This window comes from Schistocerca serialis, chromosome 7, assembly GCF_023864345.2.
Source record: "Schistocerca serialis cubense isolate TAMUIC-IGC-003099 chromosome 7, iqSchSeri2.2, whole genome shotgun sequence".
Classification (NCBI taxonomy): domain Eukaryota; kingdom Metazoa; phylum Arthropoda; class Insecta; order Orthoptera; family Acrididae; genus Schistocerca; species Schistocerca serialis.
The window spans coordinates 249,118,992-249,143,710 of record NC_064644.1 but is presented as its reverse complement, the minus strand read 5'-3'; the positions used below and the strand labels follow the sequence as shown (position 1 = coordinate 249,143,710).

Sequence of the window (24,719 nt, the reverse complement as noted above, 5' to 3'; positions counted from 1 at the left end):
GGTAAGTCTGCTGCTCTCGTCGTGCTGATAGGATTATCCACTGCTGCTAGCAGTGGTGATTGGATACATAAGCTCACTACCAAGTTAAGTGGGTCAGGTAGGCAGTGTTACCGTGTGAACTGTAGGGCACTGTAGGCCGTGGATCGAACCCGTTCAATCATCACAGCTCTTTGAGAAATAGTCCGGTTAGGAGTGTACTAATCCAATAGGTAAATACTGGCGAGTAACGGTCAAAAATGTATACGCAAGTGAATTTAGCAAGGTCCATGTAGCACCTAGTTAATGTGGTGCAATGGTGAGGGTAGGAGTGGAGTAAAAGTGAGCTGAGCTTGTGGCAGCTGTGCTGTCTTCAAAGATTAATAACGTGAATTCACTACTAACTCTTACCATTAGGGCTGAGCTATTTATGGTGAAAATACGTAGCAGTAAGCGCAAAGGCGTGACAGCTACAAGTCCGTATTGGCTTTATACATACGGAAGTAGGAAGCGGGTCATTCCGTCAGTGGGGGGGGGGGGGGGTTAAAACAACTGAGTCAGTTGAGAACATACCCCATTTACTGATGGAAAGATTCGGCGGTTCGGTCGCAATCTGAAAAGTATAAGAGAGACATATCGTATTTGGCACATGGTCAGGTTTACTTCGTAACGAAGCATATTCTCTCAGAAGCCACCAAACTCGATTCCGATAGCTGAAAAGCATACGTTCTCAAGTCTAAAGAAACGAGCACAGTCTTATTACAAGCAAAATATATCTGTTTGACCACACCAAAAGGAGAATTTCCTTACTTCGTGAAAACTAATAATAAATTAATTAAACACATCATTCTGCCTATAAGTGAGTACACTTTTCGCACTGGTAATGATAAATTTTCAATAACCAGTCAGATGCATTTCGAGAGCCATAGGTATTGGATTTTCGAGTCGAATACACAACTTTATGTTGGAAATGTGTATCCAAGCACGATTCACGAAGGTTTGCCAACATAGACGCTCCATTGTATTGCGTAGGATTCCTTGTATTAATGTGACTTTTCATGGCCAATCCATACTGTGTTTCGTAAACTGCTATTTTACATATTCCATCAGGAAGTGTATGCCGCTAAGTCACTGAGAAATGAATGATATAATTATTTAAAAGGAAAATGATGTTTTATTTAAGTTCACATTGATGTGAAACGAACTGAGTGTCTGAGACGACGTGTAACGTCCTTCTTTAAACAGGCAATATCTGTTTCCACAACTCAGTGCGGTCATGGAGAAGATCTTGGTTGGTCTCAAACTCCAGCCGCATGTGCAGGTAGTTGGAGGCTTCAGAACTGTACTTCTCCCACGTCACTGGGCTTCCAGAAGGAGCAGGGTCACTGAAAATAAAAATAAATTAAAACCAAAAGCAAACAAGGAGAAGGTAAACATACACCTGGATAATGTACGGCTGCATTAAAGATGATTATCTCATTATCTCTACAGAGGGGACGGGCATAGAATATCGTCGACTTACCATAACCCTGTACTGTAAGGGTGCCGCGAATTGCAACCAAAGAGGTCATGCTACGAAAAGAAATGGCACCCCAAACTATCAATCCTGGTTGATGGGCTATTGACGAGGGACAGATTGATATCCCACCGCTGTCCAGAGCGTCTGCAGACAGATCTTCGCTGGCCATCGGGGCTTAGTACGAAGCGGAACTTATCATTGACGACAGTTCTACTTCGGTCCACGATAAGGCAGGGAGGGTAAAGGCATCTGGAGCCCTGACAACAGTGGGTTACCAACCTCATTGTCGAACTCCATAAGGCCCAACAACCAGAAGAGGTAGTCTGTGGTACTACTCCTTTTCACAGTAGGACATCTTATGTTGTGGTATGCGGCACCCTTACAAAACAGAAGTAAGTTGACGATTTTCTATGCACCGTTTTGTTGCCCTTCATGACAATTCATACTCGTCTTTCGTTATAGCAACCTAATTCCCTCTCGCACACGGCAAGAGTTTCGTGGGATCTCTCCCCACCTGGGAGAGTTTGGAGCTTTACAGGTAGAGCCTCCAAACAGCTAGGGTTTTGACGATCTAACACGCCAGTTGGACAGAATTTGGCACGATACCCTCAGGATGGCATCCAGTAACTCGGGTCATTCCTTCATGGTGTGTGTTTCTGGTCTTCTTTTCTTTTTTGTCGTTAAGTGTATACTGGCATATATCCAACAAATACTTGAGAACTTAGGATAGAAGTCCTACTCTGAAGAAAGTGGCAGGCGTAAGAGAGGAATTCCTGGAAGGATGCATCAAGTCTACTAGACAATGAATCTCAACTATTTTAAGAGCAAAAATTGGAACCACCAGCCATTGGGTCGGTATTATCGCTAATGATAGCAATTAGTGTAACAGCTTACACTCATGTTCTAATCGAAAAGATACTTAAAAAGAATTTCCCTTGGAGGTCGAGATCAGTGGAGCTGGACAACAAGGTAAGTAGCTTAATAAAATATGCATATGTTGCCAATTTCGCAAGCGTACTTTGGGTTTTGGCTGTGTGTAATTTGTGTCCAGTGTCGAAACATCGATGGCGTATTTCCGGGGTCTCCTGCAGTGCCGCCAACCCGCAACACAGCGCCGTTATGCGGTCATCGCTCCAGCTCCTAAGGCGAACCAACCAGGGTCAGGCGAACTTCCATTGACCTACAGGAAGCACGCTACTTCAGAGGGCATGCGCAAGATCAATAAAGGTCGTCACGTCAACCGGCTTTTTGTTGCATCCGCGGCGCCGTTTTCCTCAGCCAATCGGAGCCCACATCGCTAGACCAATAGCTATCAGGTGGTCATCCGCTCGTCTGGCGAGCAGCAGGCAGTTCCGTCTCCGCCAGCAAAATTACAAGATCGGCAGCATCACGCCTCCGCCAGGACTTGACGTCGCATTTGCCACCCGGGACCATCGCGCATCACGCGTAGCTGCTTCGGCCTTGGTCTCTGATGCTGGAACTCCTTGTACTGGGCTGGCCGGAGTGACCGAGCGGTTCTAGGCGCTACAGTTTGGAACCGCGCGACCGCTACGGTCGCCCTGTCTCGGGCATGGATGAGTGTGATGTCCTTAGGTTAGTTCTAAATTCTAGGGGACTGATGACCTTAGAAGTTAAGTCCCATAGTGCTCAGAGCCATTTGAACCATTTTCCTTGCACCGTTCGTGAAATGGAACCTTAATTTTCCGCTTGCTTTTGATGTCTAAAAATGTAGTATGTTTCGTTTCCAATAGAACTTTCCAGAAGGGAGTCTCACGGAGAGATGTGTCGTTTTCCAAGAACTTTAAGCTGCCCAAGAATTCATTCCTTTATTTTCAAGACGGACTTGTTTTGAACTGCTATAGGATCGCAGAACTTATATTTGTAAGCATAAACTGATTGAGTCTACATGGATACTTGCAAATCACATTCAAGTGCTTGGCAGAGGGTTCATCGAACGACCTTCACAATTCTCTATTATTCCAATCTTGTAAAGCGCGCGGAAAGAATGAACACCTACATATTTCCGAACGAGCTATGATTTCCCTTATTTCATTGTGGTGATCGTTCCTCGCTATGTAGTTCGGTGTCAACAAAATATTTTCGTATTCGGAGGAGAAAATTGGTGACTGGAATTTCGTGAGAAGACTCCGTCGCAACGAAAAACGTCTTTCTTTTAATGATTTCCAGCCCAAATCCTGTATCATTTCTGGGACACTCTCTCCCATATTTCGCTATAATACAAAACGGGCTGCCTTTCTTTGAACTTTTTCGATGTACTCCGTCAGTCCTATCTGGTAAGGATCCATCCAACACCGCGCAGCAGTAGTCTAAAAGAGGACGGACAAGCGTAGTGTAGGCAGACTCCTTAATAGGTCTGTTACATTTTCTAAATGTCCTGTCAATAAAACGCAGTCTTTGGTTAGCCTTCCCCATAACATTTTCTATGAGTTTCTTCAAATTTAAGCTGTTCGTAATTGTAATACCTAGGTATTTAGTTGAATTTACGGCTTTTAGATTAAACCGATTTATCGTGTAACCGAAGTTTGAGTTCCTTTTAGCACTCATGTGGATGACGTCACACTTTTCGTTATTTAAAGTCTACTGCCACATTTCGCACCATTCAGATATCTTTTCTAAATCGTTTTGCAGTTTGTTTCAAACAAATCAATAAATTGATTTCTGAGCGTAATCAACTGACTTACTGTGAAAGTGTCCCAAGTCGGGACACTTCAGTCGAAGCCCATAAGAATTCCCCAATACAAACATGAAAGAGGATTGAAAACAACTTTCGAGTAAAAATAATGGTTCACACCACAACGTTCCTTTGCTATGGATTTTCCCAGTGAGGCAGATCGACTTCCTCATTCCAAACCGAGTTCTTACATTTCGTTGCTGTCCCACAACGAAGAATTTTACGATGGCTTTCGAAAAGTGATTTTGTTAATAGTAATAATAATAATAATAATAATAATAATATCGGTAATCAAAGAGCTTTTTATTGCATACAACTTTAAGCTAAAACTGACAGCTATTTTTCTTCTTAATTGCACCCCACATTAAACCACTTTTATATCAAGGACGAGTATTTCATTACCCTAGTACAGAATTCTGTCGTTTATGTGCTAAGCCCTGGTTTCACTCTCTCTTTTTAACTCATCATCACCTTCAAACCATTGTGATTCTCTCGTTTTTTCACATTCAGAAACAGGTGACAATTCAGCTTGGCAAATCAGGGCTGTATCTAGAAGAAACCCTTAAGCAACATTTACTTTCGTGCCGTAGTGCAGCAAAAAAGGACCCCAGGGCTCAACATACCAAGCCTTTTATTCTGGATGGCTCTAATGAACTTGTTCAGTATTTCACAGTAAATTTTAGACGTTATTGCCTTACAACAAGGAATACCCCTTTCTGTCTCAAAAATAGTTTCACTAGCTTTTATACAGATTTCGTTTAGCGGCACTTTAAAGGTTCTCATGGCGAGATAACACCATAGCTCTAATGCTGTACGGATTTATATCGCTTTTTTGCTTTGGTTTAATGTTATAACGTTGAGTATCTGTAAATGTGTTTGAATCGATAACATAAAATTGTATAGTCCTTTCTTTGTTAAAGCTTTGATGTCGTGGTTTGATTCTATGCAATGTAGTACATCTGTCATTTAAATTCTTTGTCCCATTTGGAGGGAACAAAACTTACTATATATAATTGTAATTTCTGTGGGAATAATTTTTTGTAGAAATGTCAATATGTGCAAAAGTTCTGTTTCATTTAATGTGTTTCTGTTATGTAAACCACTGATCCTCACTTAGGGTTCTTAGTTCTTTAGTATATAAAAGGTGTAGTGGTCCCCCTCGGGAACGGAACTGTGTAGCGCGCGCAAATTGTGGTTGGCCTAGGTAGAAAAGGTGGAACAAGAGTCAGTCGGGGACGAGATATCAAACTGTGAACTGCCATGTAAAAGTTGCATATTGTGTTGGTTCCGAGAGAGGCTTTTTCTGCCACTTTCCAATGCCTCGGATGGATGGATAAGTAGCTGGAACGATTCTGGAATTGGTATCCATCTTCGCCACCAAGAAGGGACAGAGTCCAGCAAATCTGCCTGCAAATCCACCTACCAACATGCAGTTGCCACCACATTGGGCAATCACTGTAACGGAATACAATAATGATGTATAGTGTAGGATCAGCTTATTGGATGTGTTAGTGTGTTCAAATATAAGGTAACTTATAACTGAATTTATGTACCTACCTTGATATTTTCCCTATCACAACACCTTTCAGATTCCTCTCCATTTAAACTATGATTACCGAGTGTCCTAGTTTGTGGAAAAAATGAAAGCCTTAGAATAATGTCGTTTGATCTTTGGTAAGAAGGGACTGTTCAGATTTATTGTGGATTTAGTGAAATTGTGGAAGGTAGTAAATGTAGTCTTGTGAAAGCCTCCCAGGGATGGAAACAGTCTAATTTAAAGTTTTGTGGAGTTTCAAAGTCTCCTATTTAATCATTTACTTGAAAGTAGAAGATTGTGGTAATAAAGACAATTTGCAGTTACTTTTAAAGATTAAAAGCCCTTAAAACTGAGGCTCATAAAGTGTTGCTTAGTTAATGATCATAATGCTGCCTGTAGTAAACTTTAAAAGGTGAGTCAGTTTCTCGTAAAGTTGTCAACATTGTGTCCCACTGTAGCAAAAGTCGTGAACTGCATTTATGGAAAGTTATACACTCATGCTTGCTAAGCACTTGTTTCTTTTGGGTATTGAAAGTGCATATTAATAGTGTAATAAAATCAGCAGGTTATTCTTTACCACTATTTATGAAAACAATAATTTCTTTATTCAAAAGACAGTGAGAAGTAACCCGTTAGTGAATTCCATTTAACTTTCATTCTAAACAGAATAGTATTTAGTTGAGAGATACTTAACCTGTGACCAGTTCATAATTTTGCAGTGAACTACATTTATAATTTTATGTCAGCTAGGAATATGTTTGAACAATAATACTGAACCTATGTTCAATTAATGATTCTGCAGTGAATATTAATAGTAGCGTTATAAAGGCAATTCAGTTTGAATAATCCCTGAAAGTAATAGTGTGTTTAGTTATTTGTTATATTTTTGCAAATAGTTTGTGCTGCTCTAGCTTTTAGTCCCAACCTTAACGTTAACATAGGCAAGTGTCAGAGTTCATTGCACTCGCGCGTGGTAAAATAGCGGCTATGTTTGTCCGTTGAAGTTACTCATACCTACTTTCTTAAACAAGAACGTTTATCTTTCTCTTGCCTAATTAGGCTGGCGACAGTTTTCCTTATTCTTTAAACGGTGTAGCTAGGTAAAACATTGTTTGTACTGTTCAAATATTTACGAAATTCTGACTTTGATTTCCGATAAGCCACCTCCGTTAGGTACAACACGGTCAACATAACAAAATTCCTCTCAGAGGGTAACGCTGCTCTGTTGCTTTATACCATAATTCCTCTAACAACATAGTTTTATTTAACGACCTGCCTCCAACTTTAAGGTTATGGCATAGCAGTAACAGACAGTAGTTTTATAAGGTCTCATACCATTGATTGGCTTTTTATTTCCAGATTGACATACGCAGCCCCCATTTCATCCCTTGTCTAATCGTGGTAGAGGAATCTGTTTCCTTCTGCACAGTACCGCATCTCTTTCTCTTCGTTGTGTAAACGTAAGCCAGCATTTTGGGACACATTGTGCACAATGTTTGTAATAACGAAGTTTGTCACAAGTTCGTGGAGCACTACCTGCGATTTCCGCCTACTAATTCTGTAATCGTGAACCGACGATTATCTCTGATACTGACATTAATTTTTGCAATGAGTTCATTTGTCAGAACAGATAGTCGTCCGCTTTTTTTAATCTTCATAAAAATTCGTCCTACATTACGGAAACAAACGACCTCATTTTCATACACCATTGTCACTCATTATTTTCTCTCCGTATACCCCACAAATCATGAATCACCACATCATTCAAGTTCAGAAAAAGAATAACAGAACGCAATTCGCAGGCGGCGGTATTTTCGATGATAGTGGCCATTTTAATTTACAGTTCCGATTCAAAAAAATTGTTCAGTAACCTTTCCGCGGCACTATCAGACTCGCAAAGAGCCGGGCGACACAACTGTGACGAAATCCCTCCACTGTCCCAACTCTTGAGCCCATCAGACATCATCAGTGCTTAACTTACCGAACAGCCCCTGTTATTGGTATAATCGTGTTTACTGTAAATGTTACAAATAAAGTACTTACCGGTACTTAGCGAAATTTGTCCAGAGTGTTGCCAGCAGCTGCAGCACTTTCCAGTCGTCGGACTCAGGGTCCTTGTTGGGTCCCCCGTCCTCTTGCATAAACAGGTAGTGAGTCTCCTCAGCGTGTGCCATTCCTGTGAAATGTATCTGAATTAGCTCAGTACAAACCAGCAGCAAGGTTTATCATCTACTAGGTCGTAAATCCATTTATTGAGCTCCATACGGTGAGGTAGGTAAGACTGATAACCCAACGATACCGAGAAAATGAAGATAAACACATCGAACTGCTGTTTTCTCTGTATTATAACCGACAACGTGGCGAAGTTTCTGAAGTGTGCAAGCAAATTAAATATTATAACTGCCGAATTACGACAATTTCTTTTCTCTTTACTGCAACTTAGTATACACTTTTTCTGTGGCCTTGGACCAAATGATTCAGTTTAACATTACTGGCCTCCAAGGTCATCGGACCTGACTGCATATTTTCGGTGATTACTATTGCACGTCTGATAATTCACAACACGATCTTCTTTAACTCAGCGAAGTGTGCAAGTTCTGGATACATCTGTGCTGGTCAGTCTTAGCTGCCTCGACACGTATTTTTTGAGGCCCATATCATCCATACTACTATATAAAAACCAGTTGTTGTTTAACTTTGTTAACAAAAATATCGAAAAATTCTTAAACGTACTCTAATAAACTTTCTGACGGACATAAGTTAAATATTTTTTAGTGAACATGATATGTAACTGTGTACACACTAAAGCGGAAACATTGCTAGGAAAAATCTCGAAAAGTTCTTGACCCATTTACTTCTAATTTTTACGTGATAGTCAGATAAAAGTTTTGACAGATGTTTTTGTTATATAATAAGAATACCACTATGTATAAGTCGTTGCTTAAAGTTGCACCAAAAATCTCTCGTCCAATTTACTTCAGATTTTAAAACAATGCTCTAATAAACGTTTAGACGGACATAGACTACCTATTTGTAATATATATACGGTATATAAATAAATCTACAATAGAAGATAGAAACGTTTTTAGCAAAATTCTCGAAGTGCTTGACCAATTTACTTCCAATTTTTACACGATTCTCTAATAAACATTCATACTGACATATGCTGTAAATTTTTTTAAACCACAATTTGCAGGTTTTCTGTTAAAATAACTGCGAGAGTGAAAATGCTGTGCTGCGAAAATATACAGATCCTAACATTTTCGGTCAGTTTTAACTACGATAACAGGGCTTACAAACCATTAGACAAATGGTTTCTCTGAAATTTATTCTTTATTTCCGTACATAATTGTAAAAAAAAATTGCCTGCACAACGTTGTCTTTGCTCTGTTTTCTTACCCACAGTTAGTTTTAATGGAAAATAGGAAAGTAGTTTCTATGACTTATTGGATTACGATTAGAGTACTACTACGGACCTGGAGCATCTGAAACGTTATAGTGCCACCCATTTGTAGATCAAAATTGCAAAATACTCTCACTGAAGCCACTATCCTCACAGGTCCAGCAGCTGGACAGGTCTCTCTCATGTCTCACACACTTGTGACACCAACCATTTTCCCACTCATTTTAAGTAAATTTAACTCCCAATCAAGGTTTCGTTCGCAATAACTATAAACAAAGCTTATGGTCAGAGAGATACGGGAGGGGGGAGGGGGGAGAGGAGATAGACGGAGGGTGGACATAAAGAGACGAAGGAGAAGATGGTCAGAGAGAAAGGAGGAGAAACTGGAGAGTATAGTGGGAGGACGTTATGGACACAGAGAGAGAGGGGGTGGAGGGGGCGGGGGGAGGAGGAAGAGATGGACAGAGAAAGGGATGAGGAGGAAATGGACAGAGGGAGCATGAAGAGATTAGGACCTATATCCAATCACCAGACACATTTAGCAATTGCAAGGTTTCACTAGCAGCAAGTAAAATATGACAGCAACAAATATGTCTTTCGTAATTCTGATTCAAATACGTTATTAGTGACAGAGAATGTATAATATGATAATATGATGTAAACGATAGATTCAGAGTACTTACAAGCAGGTGTTAAATTCAAGAACTAAGAGATTATCATACCATGTAAAGACAGAATTGCCAATGTGAGGTCAAATTTCAGGTCGACATGCTTGAGCTCGTAAACCATAGACTGCGTTAAGATCAGAATTTTAAATGATTTCCAGACAGATTAAAACTGTATCCAAAACTTGAGATTAGCCACAGTCTAGGAGTTTGTTTCTACAGTGAACCTTTTACCCTGCAGCAGAGTATGTGAATTTTTGAAACCCCGTGACTAAAGTTGTTTGTCGGAATAGGCATCGGATCGGAAACACTGCTTTCCGTAAGCAATCCAGGCTCAACCCACGATACGAGCCCATAGCCTTAATTCTTCCATTACTTGTTCCTACTTTCCAAACTTCAGAGAATGTGGTCTCCATACTTTTGTAGATTAGCAATCCTCGAAGACAGAATATCTGCGGAATGATATAGCCTAGGACTAGGCGACTTTTACCAGAATGGATACTTCACTCTGCAGGGGAGCGTGCGCTGTTTATAAAGTCCGTAACAGGTTACAGTGTGTGGCATTCCGGGACCTGAACACGTAACTTTGCTTCTTGGAGCCCTGAGGGCGGTTCTTGAGTCTTGGATATTACATCATTTTCGTACTGGAACAACAAAATTGCTTTCATTCGATTTAAGTTTGTAAATCTTTTCGAGAAGAATTCTTACCGTATTCTGTGGCGCCGTAGCCGTCGTAGTCGAAATAATAGAAGTAAATAGGCAGAGTACTTGTGTTTGCCACAGTCCTAGCAAATGCCTGGGTATCTTGAATGAAATACAGATCGGAAAGCATCTGAAAATTAGAAATAACATAAAGTTATAATTAGTGTAAGGAGTAATATATAATACAAAATTTTATTTTTCGATTCTACTGCCATCATATGCATGGCAATCTGTGCTGAAAGTAGAATTATTAAGATAACTGTGAGAAAATTTCGTTACACTGTGCACGAATAATTAGTTAAGGGGATAAATTATCAGAAAGAATTCTCCCAAAAAGATCCCCTGACCAGACCTTTCCTCTTCAAACATCACAGAATACACCTACAGTGCTAGCATTTACTTGCTGATATGAAGTGAGTCTGAAAAGTTTGCTGACGTGTCAGAACAAAGCAGGGAAGCGTTACAAACAAGGTACCTGTATTGTCCTTCAGAGTAATCAGCATTAGCTACAATACAGTTCTGACATCGGTTGTAAGTCTGTTGGTCACCGTCAGCAGACTTGTGCAATCGCTCGAAGCACCGTGGTCACACGTTGTTGGGTTCCACAATGTTTACGCGCTCAACTTCCTGGCTCAGCGCAAGCTAACTGTTCTTCAAAACTCTCCTAATTCCCCACATTTAGCACCAACAGACTATGTTTTGTTTCTCCGCCTTAAATTATCCCTGAAAGGGATTACCCAAGAAGAGTCTGCTGACAATCTGCAACAGTTTTACAACCGATGTCAGAAGTGTGTTGTAGCTAATGATTCGTTTGAGGACCAATAAATGTATTTCGTTTGCAACTATTGTTTCCTTTATTTTCTGAGAGGTTCTCCAAACTTTTAAGACGCACCTTTTAAAGTGCTACGCCTAAAAATGTACGTTCTACAACACATTTTGCATCGCAACTGTCTGTTCTGAAACGGATAGTTCTCTCCAAATTATAAAACAGGTTTACTCATTCTCGTGTATGTTGGAATAGATTCGTTGTGATTGAAGACACCGTTCCACCAGGCTATAACTTAAAACTATATTTTCTTAAGCATTGCTAGTATCGTAGTCTCCGGCACCACATTCAATACTAGCACAATTTTAAGATACAAATTTATTAAGCCTGCTGTGTCCTCCCAGAAGTAACTGAAATGAATCATGAACGTAGTTCTTATAAATCTTTGTTTTGGTACGTTGACTGACGATTTGATAAGTAAAATAATCTATTCGAACAATACATTTTAAACGTATTTCAGCTCTCTTTTAAATTCACATATTTATAGTCAATAAAGACTGTTTCTCATGCATATGTCTTAGATTCTGCACATAGATCGCTTTGTAGCTAAGCAAGGTTTTGCTACCGAAACGAAAGTTATACTATTCATAACACCCTTCATCAGGTAACTTTAGAAACTTATTGAATATTTTACTGTTCGTTGTTGTTTGAGTCACTAGTAATTGTTCTATTACTGAACGAAATTTCCATAGCATTACCATTTTGATGCCCAGTGTGCCTCATTTGTCTGGTATTGCATTAGCTATGTCCCTACTTTTGAAGCCAAAAATAAAGATGTTGCGTAACCTTTGCTTCACAAATCTTATAATAGTGCAGATAAACAGGAAAATAAATATGTCACCCCTTTTTACGCAACTAGAACTCAGATTCTAGGTAGTGCTGTATGCTGATGACACAGCAAACATAGCACAAAATGAGTGACAAATTTATTCACATACCACAATATCATACAGTAGCTTACTTCGAACAGTATAGCAAATTAATACTGATAAAATTAAAAACTTCGACATTTTTACGTAACCTAATGCAGCACACATTTGCATACTAGTACAGGAAATCACTTCACTTACCTTGGAAATTTTAATTACAAATAACAATGCCAAAGAAGAAATAAATAGCACATCCCAAAAAAGTTAATAGTTGCTATTTGGCAATACGAAACTTATGCCAAAAGGAAGAAAGCTATGGGTTCGACGTCCCTTCGAAGAAGAGGTTCTGAGAGATTAAGCACAAGCTGAGAATACCGAAGGATAGATCATGAAATTGGCCCATTTCACAGGAAAATACGTATCTGAATGACCATGTACCACTATTTTCTTTTTTTAAGTGACATTTAAAATCTACAATGCCAGTAAATAAATGACAATGGATTCTGACGTGTATTCTGTAAAGAATTTCCTTTTATATGCCATTTGTATACGTTCACTTATCTAATTACGTTTATGCCTTTCGCCTGTGTGAGCGCGAGTAGCTCGGACGTAAGTTTTGTTTTCTTTGTTTGCTGTAAAATAATCACTTCGTTTATTTTACCTATCCGTTTTAATTATTTAAAAGAGTTATCACCTTCCTTATCTCCTTTTCATGAAAGCAATTTTTACTGTATTATAATAATTTTCAGACGTCAAATAAGAGGAGGTGGAGACAAATTGTTCGATGACGAAGCGACAGAACACTATTCGTGTTCTATCATTAACTCTTCGTTAAACGGAGGGCGGACATTAATTCGCCTATCATTTCCATTAACGTACGTAATTTACTGTGTAAAAATTATTCTCTATTGATCGGTCACGCATCGTCGAAAAATGATGTCAGGAAAGACACTCACTGGCTTGATACAGCTCCACTTTAAATTATATTGATGATGACCGGTCTAAGGTAATAAAACACCTAAACTTCAGATTGAGCAAATGTTTTGCACCTATCGGCGCCTCTAAAAAGAGAAATTTACGCCATCGTCATTGAGAAGTGACTTACTGACGCGATTATTGAACTACGCGAAGTTATACATTCTTCCTAATGTTTCGTAACGTCGCTTACTCAGAAACTTTTCTTGAAATATTTCAGTAAACAAGAAAGGTACGTTTCAACCACACGAAAGTCTGAACTACCGTCCTAGAGAATCCAATTCCAATTTCTTACGACAGATCCACCATGCTCAGTACTTATCCCAAAGATTGAAAGATAAGTCTGTTCTAACATACGCTTTTGAGCCTTGGACATTAACAACGTCAGGAGAGGTGAAACTCAATAACTTTGAAAGAAATGTCTTGAGCGAGACGTTTGAAGGAACTCAATGTAAAAAACAGCGGAACAGAGAAAATTAACTATTAGGGAAGTCTATGATTTATATGAATCATGAGACACCATTTCTAAAATGAAACATATTCGTGACATATTGTTGGTGGAGTAGTAACCATTATAGTATTGAAAAAGAGTAAATTTGTGTCTACAGTCGTAGTTTATATATTTTGCCTACTGACTATCGGGTTCGGCACACATTACCATCCTCAGGCCATCTCCTGGTACGCAGCAATTGTGCTTGATGATGATGATGTTTGGTTTGTGGAGCGCTCAACTGCGAGGTTATCAACCTTTCCTCAGTCCAATCTCACCACTTTCATGAATGATGATGAAATGATGAGGACGACACGAACACCCAGTCATCTCGAGGCAGGTGAAAATCCCTGAACCCGCCGGGAATCGTTGTGCTTGTTTCCGAAGTAGGTGTGTCAAATGCTAAAAGAAAAATTATAGGCAGAAGAATTTGTTCGTCTGGACATGCACTTCGAGCTGCGGAAGACAGGAAAATCCACCAAGGATATGCAGAATATCGTCGAAGATGAATACCATTCGAAAGACCTAGACGATATTTCTTCAATAACATGAGCGAAGCTATTAAAGTCTTACTCGTAAGAAACTCGGAAATTAAATGGAAAGAAAGAACTGTCTGGAAATGAACTGTGAAATCAACAGCCAAAAGTTCTCGTAGCTTGTTATGCTCGCTAATACGAGCAGTAATAGTATCCAAACCAGCCTTGTAACTCTCTCGAATACGTCTGTTAGCTGCGTTTTTCTTTTGATAAGCTCGTTCTTTATAATCTCTCAGGGGTTCGTGCCCACAGTCTGGCTTTACATTACCCTTATCACTGTCGGTTTCTATACTCAATTTGAACCTGAGTTAGCCCCTACGTTAGTGTATAATTTATCGTAGATCTCCTCGAATGAAAAACAATACCCGCAGATGGAAGATAGCACAAGTCACATCCGTCTACAAGAACAGTAGGTGGAGTCGCCCACAAAGCTACAGTCCAATATCCTTGCAATCCATTTGTTTTAAAATGTTAGAATATAGAGCTCAAACATAATGACCTGTCTCGAAGAGCATGGATTTCGAAAACATCGATCATGTCAAACCCAACCCCCAACCCTCGCTTTTCTCGCATGACTTACCGAAAGCCATAAATGTAGGCAGTTCGGCAGATGCAGTAGTGTCCGATTAAAAAAAAAAAAAAAAACTCAGTCACACACCTATGCTATACCATAACCAAAAGTACGATCGCATGGGGTATCAAGCGAAATTTGTGATCGGGTTGAGGATTTTTTGGTCAGTGAGTCACAACTGGAATCTGTTAACTCATACAAGTACTGGTGTGCAAGCATTATAGGACCTGAAAAGGAATGATCTCATAGGTTCAGTTTTGGGTAAAGTAGGTGGTAGTCTTCGTTTTATTGTTAGAATACTGAGAGAATTCAATCACTCTTCAGAAGAGATTACTTACAAACCACTCGTGCTACCTATCCTAGAGTATGTGTGGGGCCTGTACCAAAAAGTTCAAACAGGGGGTATTGAACATATGCAGAGAAGGGCACCGTCAATGGTTACACGTTTGTCTGACCAGCGGGAGAGTGTCACAGAGGTGTTGAAATATCTGAATTGGCAGGTACTTGGAGATAGGCTTAAATTATCCCCACTTATAAATCGGTGTTAAATTATGACTCTAGGAATAAACTACAAAAATGATTCAAATGGCTCTGAGCACTATGGGACTTAACTTCTGAGGTCATCAGTCCCCTAGAACTTAGAACTACTTAAACCTAACTAACCTAAGGACATCACACACATCCATGCCCGAGGCAGGATTCGAATCTACGACCGTAGCGGTCGCGCAGTTCCAGACTGTAGCGCCTAGAACCGCTCGGCCACTCCTGCAGGCAATAAACTACAACCCCTACGCGCTCCCATAGACATCGTGAAGACATGATTAGATTAATTACAGCACGCATAGAGGCATTTAAACACTCTTTCCGCGCTCCATACGTGAATGGAACGGGAAAAGGCCATAACAATTGGTACAATGGGACAAACCCTCTGCCACGTGCTTTACAATGGTTTACGAAGTATGAATGTAGATGTCGATGTAACAGACGTACTCAAGATAGATACCAGGTTGCAATGGCGTTGGGCTGGTTACACAGTAGGCAAGAGCCCAGCAGATGGAGCAAATAGGATGGCTAGTTGGAGACCTTTGGGATGGAAAAGAAGTCCTAGGAGAGATGGTTCAAGCTGGAACACGGTAATAACTGATGACACGGCTGCGGAGCAATATGGAAGAAGCCTCCATTCACTAGCAGATACAAATGGCTAAACTAGAAGAAGGAGAAGAGGAAGAAGGAGGAAAAGAGTACTAGAAAGAGTTACTCTAGCTCTTGTGACACGTGAAGTTGTACTGATGGAGGTGGCATAGTGGTAAGACTTGTATTTGATCGGACGGCGGCTCAAATCCGCGTCCACACATCCAGATTCAGGTTGCCCGTGATTTTCCTAACAGATTTACGGAAATTACGGGACGTGTTCTTTGAAAGAGAATGGCTAACATCATTCTCTATCCTTCCAGATCGGAGCTTAAGCTCTATCTCTAATGACGACGTCGTCGATGGCATGTTAAAACCTTCTTCTTTTCCTTTAGGAACGTCCATTGGTGTGTCAAGAAAGTTTAAGTTACACTTCGTTATTGAAGTTTTCAATTATTGGAGCAGATTATGTTACTGTTCTGTGTATAAGAAGCGACGAGAAACTGATACTGACATCGTAGATTGCCTGCGGCTGTTGCTGCGAGAGTCCCTGGTCCCCAAAGTAGAAGTCCTCCAGCCGCTGCGCCGCCACCTCCTGCTCTTCCCTCGTGGGCCTTGGCAGCAGAGACCCCACCAGGGACGTGAAGTTTTCGTTGAGATCTGCCGCCACAGACGCACTCTCCATCACTCCAGACACTGTAAATCACAATACATCTGCTGAATCTCCAGATTCTCTCACGAAATTGAAGAAAATGTTGTTATCTCATTTTCAAGGTTAACACAAATACCAGTTATTTTTCACAGCAGATGACATTCCAACAGTTCTGTTATCTCTTTCGGTACTGTATCATAAATCTTCAAAAACATCAGCACAAATCGTAGATTGTACAATAGTATATGATGTCGTTTAGAGGAAACGGCTTCCCTATATACTAATCCAGTTGGAAAATAAACAGCTTCCTAACGTAACTTGAGTAACGAAAATGCCTCTGAGCGCTATGGGACTTAACAACTGTGGTCATCAGTCCCCTAGAACTTAGAACTACTTAAACCTAACTAACCTAAGGACATCACACACATCCATGCCCGAGGCAGGATTCGAACCTGCGACCGTAGCAGTCGCGCGGTTCCGGACTGAGCGCCTAGAACCGCGACACCACCGCGGCCGGCTGAGTAACGAAACTAACTAGCAATACAAACTACTGATGTGATGTAATTATGTTTCCTGGAGAGATAAGAGTCTCAACTTTCTCTTAAACTTCAATTCATACCTTCACTCCATTTTCCTCTTCTCAAATCGTCAGTATTGCTATGGCTCTTCGATACTGGAACACTACCCAAGCTTTGTACGTAATGGGGAAATGTTGCCTGTATGTCAGGCATAAGTGATCTCCTAACATAATGGGATTACATTTTCATGAAGACATTTGAGTCTTAACTTTATCGTCGATAAGGATAGAAGCAGAAGTAATGAATTAAATTTTGTGTTAAGGAGGCCACTGGACTAGGGTAGTCCGTGCATCTCTCGTAGCCATAATTCTATGGTAGTGTAGTGGTTATCACATCTGCCTAGTAATCAAGAAACCCCGGATCAACTTCCAGACAGCACACAAATTTTAACTCACTGCTCCAACTTCTATCCTTTTAGAATACAAACTAATTAATGATCTAGTGGTAGAATCTGTACTTGTCACATTCATTTACTCAGTGCATTTATGACTTAGCGCAAGAGAATCTGTGCTAATCTAATCACCGATGTCTGCCTTCTCACATTGACAGGGAATTTTATATATGCCAGATTTTCTAGCCCCCAAGCTGAGTAGTGCCCTAATCTCCGAAGTTGGAGGGAACACACTCTTAATATTAAACCTGCTTAAAATTCTTCTTAAATTACATGCCTCCAGCATAAGGAATAAAGGCCACTGATTTATGCTCCTCTCCATTCACCACTGGGGATGGTCCAAACTCCATACCCCAGGCCCGGCATACATAAAACACAGTTCAGGACAGGTATGTGGAACATCGCCGTCATACGAAGCTACAAAACCCGATAAAACATTGACCTAATAATGGACACGGGATGAAAGTTTACGCCGGCCGGAGTGGCCAAGCGGTTCTAGGCGCTACAATCTGGAATCACACGACCGCTATAGTCGCAGGTTCGAATCCTGCCTCGGGCATAGATGTGTGTGATGTCCTTAGGTTAGTTGGGTTTAAGTAGTTCTAAGTTCTAGGGGACTGATGACCTCAGATGCTAAGTCCCATAGTGTTCAGAGCCATTTTTTTTTAATTTTACGAGACTTTGATAGTACCCAACACTTTCGGTTTTTGGCACAGTATATATAAAGAGGCAATTGAAATTAGGTTGGCAGCGCAGCAGCGTTCTCCTCAAGACGGGAGACAGTTCATTCGCCGAAATATTGAATCAAGTCCGAGGAGACTTTCGATGACGAAACTTAATTTCGGTATGTTCCACGTATTACGGACTTCTCAATGCACTCATAACTAACTGCCGTGCTTACTTTCAGATTTCTACAATAGGTAAAGCGCAATAGTTATATGCCAAGCAGCATTGTTGACAAATGTATACACATATTATATCGAACGTGGCAATACCAAATATCCAGTATGTAATTCGCATTTTAACTACATCTTGTGCCATTTCTGGTGGGATACAAGTCGGAATTTCGAGTTTTAAGGTCATCTGATATTGCAGTTAGAATTTTCTCCGAGAAATCTGAGACGTTTAACATGCGAGATACAAAAGGCGGTCATAGAGTTTGTACCACAACTGTCATTTATCTACTGATGCTATCCATTTCTCACTCCGGCCTTACAAAACTTTTCTTATCCATCGACCAATGTTAGCAATAACTTGAAATGTCCTACATTAAACAGCAAGTGTAACATGAATATAAAACCGCAATTGTTTTCAAGCATGCTATTGAGGCAAGTATTTCGTTTTGGAAAACTGAATCAAACAATAATTATCTCAATTCTCAGAACATCCAAAGTTGCTACGTATAGCGAACAATGTGCTTTCCGTGAAAATATACCGGATATCTTTAGTAAAAATTTTAATGATCCTACTCTAAATACCACCCATGTGCCAGCAGCATTGCTGGTACCACTTCTGGTTCATCTGACATTCAGATAGCTTGGTAACCTGAATCAATGCAAACTAGTTCTTTCTTCGTGACTTAGCAGCATGATTGTTCTTGTAAGAAAACGCTTTTGGATAAATTTTTCTTACAGCACCACTAAGACTAAGAAACGCTGCTTCTAACTCAATACCGACTGCTAAACACATGTTCTACCATATTTCCGATAGGTAGATCCATCCTTCAGGAGATGAACATAAAATGTTCACCTCCGTAGCGCAGCGGTAGCGTCACCGATTACCACGCAAGAGTCGGCTGTCGGCAGTTGTCACGTGAGGAGCGACTCCCCACGCCGGACAGCGCACCGCAGTTGTTCACTTCTGCGTCGCGGTATTTCCTGTTGTGGAGAGTCCATTACTATTGCACCTCATGGCGCACTGTTATCGCCGAGCAAAACTAGAAGTAACATTCCTAGCCGAACATGTGTGACCACGCGCTTATGAAATTGAACAATTTATTCACGAAGACCTACGTCTGGACCCCCAGGAACTGATAGGTATTCACTTCTCTATCACTGGCAGTGTCGTCTATATTAAGGTGACGACGGAGACAGCATGTGCTGAGGTAGTTCGATAACACGCACACGGACTCAAGTTCAAGCATTCTGACGGGCATATTGGAGAGGTTCATTTCGGTCTTCGAACAATTCGGGTCTTCGTGCTCCCTTTCGAAGTGCCACAAGACGTGGTCGTCGAAGCTTTTCGACCCTAGGCCAATGTTGTGGGGCACATCGCGGAAAAATGGCAGATATTTACGACATACCACGTGTTGAATGGTGTCCGCCAAATCAAAATAGAACTCTCCAAACATGCACCATCCTATCCGCTAATAGGTAGCGTGCGAGCCATCGTTATATATGTTGGCCAACCGCGGACGTGTGCCGGTTGCGGACAAGAGGGCCATGTTCGGTCAGACTGTCTTCACCGACGTTTGCTCCATGTTCCGACCTGTGCCCCAGCTCCCAAAGCGACGGTCACTTCTTTACCAGACAGCTACGCCACAGCCGTACACAGCCCCGATGCGTCACTTCAGGTAGTGCCTGTTCTCCGCCCTGCACTCCCCACTGGAACTGACGCTGCTGCCACCGCCTCACCGGCACAATCTCCTCTGACAGCTACGACATCACCAACTCTCCAGAGCACGATGGACATCGATGCAAATGCGGTACCTACCTCAGCTTTTCTTCAGACAGGCGCGACCTCAGGCACTGAACGTCCACATTCTCATAAGAACAGCACCTCCGAAAGCATCGGTCGCCCAGAAAGCGGAAGAAGAGAAGTCAAACGCCATCTAACTACACACTTCTTCATGTGGCATCACAGGCAGTGGAGCTGATACAATACAGTGATCTTCCTTCGAGCGCCCCGACGACAGGAGTGGCCGCTCATGATACCCCATTTGAGGAACGATCTCACACGATTACGATGGATTCCATGGAGAGAGCCTCCCTGGACCCCACTACAGCAGCGTCATCACAATTCGTCCTCGATGAGTGCGACAGTCGCTTGCCACCTATTCCAGTCTCCTGGGCTGATGATGTCGACAATGGAGCAGATCGCGATGGTGGCCCTCCCGTCATCCAGTGTCCCATGGAGGTGCCTGACCCTCCTTCCACCAAGTGATTGCAGCTACAGTGACTGCATCAGACGTTACACGCCAGCCAGACATTTCCACCGGAACATCTGTGCCAATGGTGGGAGCACGCCCACAACACTACCGCATCGCGAAGAGGAATCTGGCCACCATTCGGGCTCCCCATAAACTGGCAATGTTCCGAGAGACCATTTATGCTACTGATGTCGACATTTCCTACTCCAAGAAGCGATCATCGCTGATTTCCATGCCCCCACTGGCTACGTGGCACACATCTCCCATGCTTCCGTCAACGGTAGTGGAGTCGCGATTCTCCTCCGTTCTGGACTCCCTGCTGAAGATGTAGTGTACCTTCCTAACGCTAGAGGTATGGCTCTCATGCTGTTCGGCGTCCTCATCCTAAATATATATGTGCCGTCGGGCTCCAGTCGACGTCATGATCGACACACCTTCTTTGCTGACGAGGTAACGCCGCTTTTTGAGGGTCTCCTGGATGAAATGGTCCTCGGTGGCAATTTAAACTCCACTCAAGGGCCTGATAACCAACTTCCACATCATTCCCCGTGTGCCGTCCAGGGTGGCCGAGACGTTCTAGGCGCTACAGTCTGGAACCGCGAGACCACTACGGTATGTGTATACTACGGTCGCAGGTTCGAATCCTGCCTCGGGTATGGATGTGTGTGATGTCCTTAGGTTAGTTAAGTTTAAGTAGTTCTAAGTTCTAGGGGACTGATGACCTCAGAAGTTAAGTTCCATAGTGCCACCACTTCAACTTGTTGACACATGGACAAAGGTGCATGGCACCCGTGCAGGCTACACATACTATACGGCGCATTCGACCAATCGCCTCGATCGTATATACCTCACACGTTCCCTTGCTGCCTCTAGCTTTCTCTGACCACGACGCTTACATCTTCGATGTCGTCCTCGCCCAGCAACAGGTCTGGCACAGCTGCGGCTTGTGGAAATTAAACGTTTCCCACCTGACTGTCCCTGATTGTCGACGGATCGTTGAGGATGCGTGGGCCCTCTGTCGTCGACGTCGCCCCACATACATATCCACCTTACCCAGCTGGACATGCTGAGCGAAACCAGCTCTACGCAGGACACTGGTGGGATATGTCAAAGACTTCAAAGCCTGGTAAGCGAGCGCCAAGGACTTTTATTATGTGGTGCTTCGTGACTGCACTTCGATGGCATTGTCTCCTGTCTGTCAGACGATAGTGCATCGTGCTAAAGCGCATATCGCTTCACTCATGCGACGACGCTTGGATGGAACCCTTATTAGCTCCTGCACCCATGACCATATGCCTCACGAAACGCCATCGATGTACCACCTCCTCACTGACCGCTGATGTCGTCGTCAAGCTCTCATCCACGACGTCACCGATTCGGAAGGACGACGATACACTATGCAATGTGCCATTGGTCATGCTTTCTATTCTCATTTCCGCCGAATGACGCTGCCGTCCCACATCCCCCGACCTTAATTGAGGAGGTAGCAGCACTGACTATCAACACCATGCCATAGGATCTGGCTCAAGAACTTCAGGAAGAAGTGACCTCCGATGAAGTTCTAGATGCAATCAAGGTGGGAGATGACAACAAGTCCCCTGGACCTGACGGCCTTCCCCTCGACTTTTATAAGTTTTTTAGCTATTTATTGCTACCTGCTTGGACCTCCATCTGTCGTGAACTGATGTCACCCAAAACGACGATCCCAGCCACATTCCTTGATGGGATCATCATCCTGGTCCCCAAGCCACATGGCCAATCACGGATCTGTGATTATCGGCTCTACTCAAGAGTGACGTGAAACTTTTTTACCCGTTTGTTGGCCTCACGACTCAAGAAGGCAGCAAGATACGTCACTCCCTTGATCAGACTTTGCTGGGTGGTGACAACAACATCAATGCGGCCCTTTGCCGTTACAGGGACATGATCGCGCTCGCGCGGTAGCAACATTTATCTGGCGCAATAAAATCGCTTGACTTCAGTCAAGCATTCGACCGTGTCGACCATACCTTTCTGAAATCGGTCCTCCAACACATGAGTTTTCAGGCTCATATAGTAACCGTGGTAATGTGGCTCTTGAGATGCGTGACTTCGAGAATACTCTGTAATGGTCGCCTCACCGCGCCTCTAGCGATCGAGCGCTGTGTCCGACAGGGCTGCCCACTTTCCACGATACTGTACGCTTTGACATTAGAGCGCCTTCTTCAGGGGCTTCACCAGCGCCTGGTGGGCCTGACATTGCATGGGCACCGCTTTTGTTGTACAGCCTATGCTGACGATCTAGTCTTCTACCTCTAGAATGAAGACGATATTCACGCGGCTCTGACTTGGGTGGCGGGATAGGGGAGACAACGGGGAGCTCTCTTAAAATTTCCAAATCGAAGGTTCTGCTCATTGGTGAGGGTCTACCTCAGAGATATGTTGCTCCTCTAAGAGTGGCCACCAGCTTCTGCTGTTTGGGCATTGATTTTATGAATGACCGCCGTCGTTCAGCGACAACCACCAGTCGACGTCTCCTCCAAACGATCAGGGCTGGCCTTGTGGGCCATCGGCTTGGAGCCCTCGACATTATACAGCGTGCGCAACACGTGAATGTTTACCACGCCTCACACATCCCCCATGTGGCACCTGTATCCCCGGATGTGATTCATTACCACACAACAAAACCAACGCCATTAATTGGATACGCGATCATACGGTCCGCTACCTTTTTGGCCCCGATGAGAAATCACAACTAGGTTATTGGACGTACCTTAACGATCAACACTGTGCACTTTTTCGCAACCGCAGATACAAGCAGTTCTTTTCCAGTTTTCTACAGTGCGCCTTTCATGACCGGTGTTCCATCTGGAACGTCCAAGCCATTAGATGCTTTTTTGCCGACGTGATGTTGTGAACGCAGTACAAACGGAATCTCCCCTAAAATTTCGAGAAGACACGTTTGGATGTTCCGCCAATCGGAAGGCGCTAGCGACTCCTGGAATTCTGGTGTATATACTACTACAATATAAAAGATTTAAAAAATAAAAAAACATAAAACAAAAAAATAAATAAATAACAGAAAATAAAAATATACATACAAGAAACGCAAAAAAACTAAAAAATGTAATAAAATAAACTAAAAATCCCGTTCGCAACTACTTTCATTTTTATCGCTACTCTCTATCTTCTTCCCCCCTACTTTCTTTCTTTCCTACACCCCTCTTGTAATAGGTCAGTTGTTTTGGGATAGGCGTAGATAGGCGCCAACGCCTGAAGAGGTGCTTTTTTTTTGTTAGAACACAAGTGGCGGTGGCAAGCAGAATTTTTTTAGTTTCTCTTTCCTGTCCAGGAGCGGAATACAACAAAAAGAATTAATAAAAGTTTAAAAAAATGAAGAAAGGGGGGGGGGACCGGGTTCGATTCTCAGCAGGAGGCTGGGTGTTGTGTGTCCTTCATCATCATTTACACGCTAGTCGCCGAAGTGGTGTCATCTAAAAAGACTTGCAATACAGCGGCCGAACCCTGAAGGGGATTTCCCGGCCAACAAATGCCATGCGATCTTTTCATTTTGAAAACAAAATATTTAGGGTTAATATTACACTATTTACTATATTGAAACCAGTGAAACGTGGTTGACAAAACTACATTTGAGATGATACGGGAAATGGAATGCGTGGTATCAGTACTTGGTACCCTCCCTCATGCATGGTGTCGTGGCTTACGGAGTGTATATATAGATGTAGATGCATTTTAACTTGCTGACACTGCCGCATAGAACTTCCCAAGATTAAAAGAGGTCATCGTAGTACGCGTTGGAGAAAGTTCAACAGCAATCTGCCTGAACAGTTCAACAGGTGAGATCAAGAAATCTTTTCGTTAAAAGTGGACAACAAGAAACTTGATTCGAAGCGCAATGGACCAGTGGGTGTTACAAGGACAAAACTGCTGGGATACTGAATGGTTTCCGTTACGGATCACTGGTCAGATGACTTATACATTTCATCATCACAAACTTGTCGATAGCAGCGCTCCAATAGCAGAACTAAAACTAACTGCATAAAATGGAACCAGTGCCT

The 24,719-nt window shown here is 42.3% G+C and overlaps 1 protein-coding gene across 1 annotated transcript in view; it reads right to left on the bottom strand.

Annotated features, from left to right (window-relative positions):
* Positions 1-1,213: 1,213 nt before the first annotated feature.
* The window catches only part of LOC126412995 (venom carboxylesterase-6-like), a 122,137-nt gene continuing 98,631 nt past the window's right edge, over positions 1,214-24,719 (bottom strand). The window contains exons 7-10 of the mRNA XM_050082887.1: positions 16,407-16,588; positions 10,501-10,624; positions 7,768-7,900; positions 1,214-1,361 (exon numbers count right to left, since the gene is read on the bottom strand). Of these exons, the coding sequence (XP_049938844.1) occupies positions 1,214-1,361; positions 7,768-7,900; positions 10,501-10,624; positions 16,407-16,588 (587 nt within the window). The remainder of the gene's footprint in view (positions 1,362-7,767; positions 7,901-10,500; positions 10,625-16,406; positions 16,589-24,719) is intronic.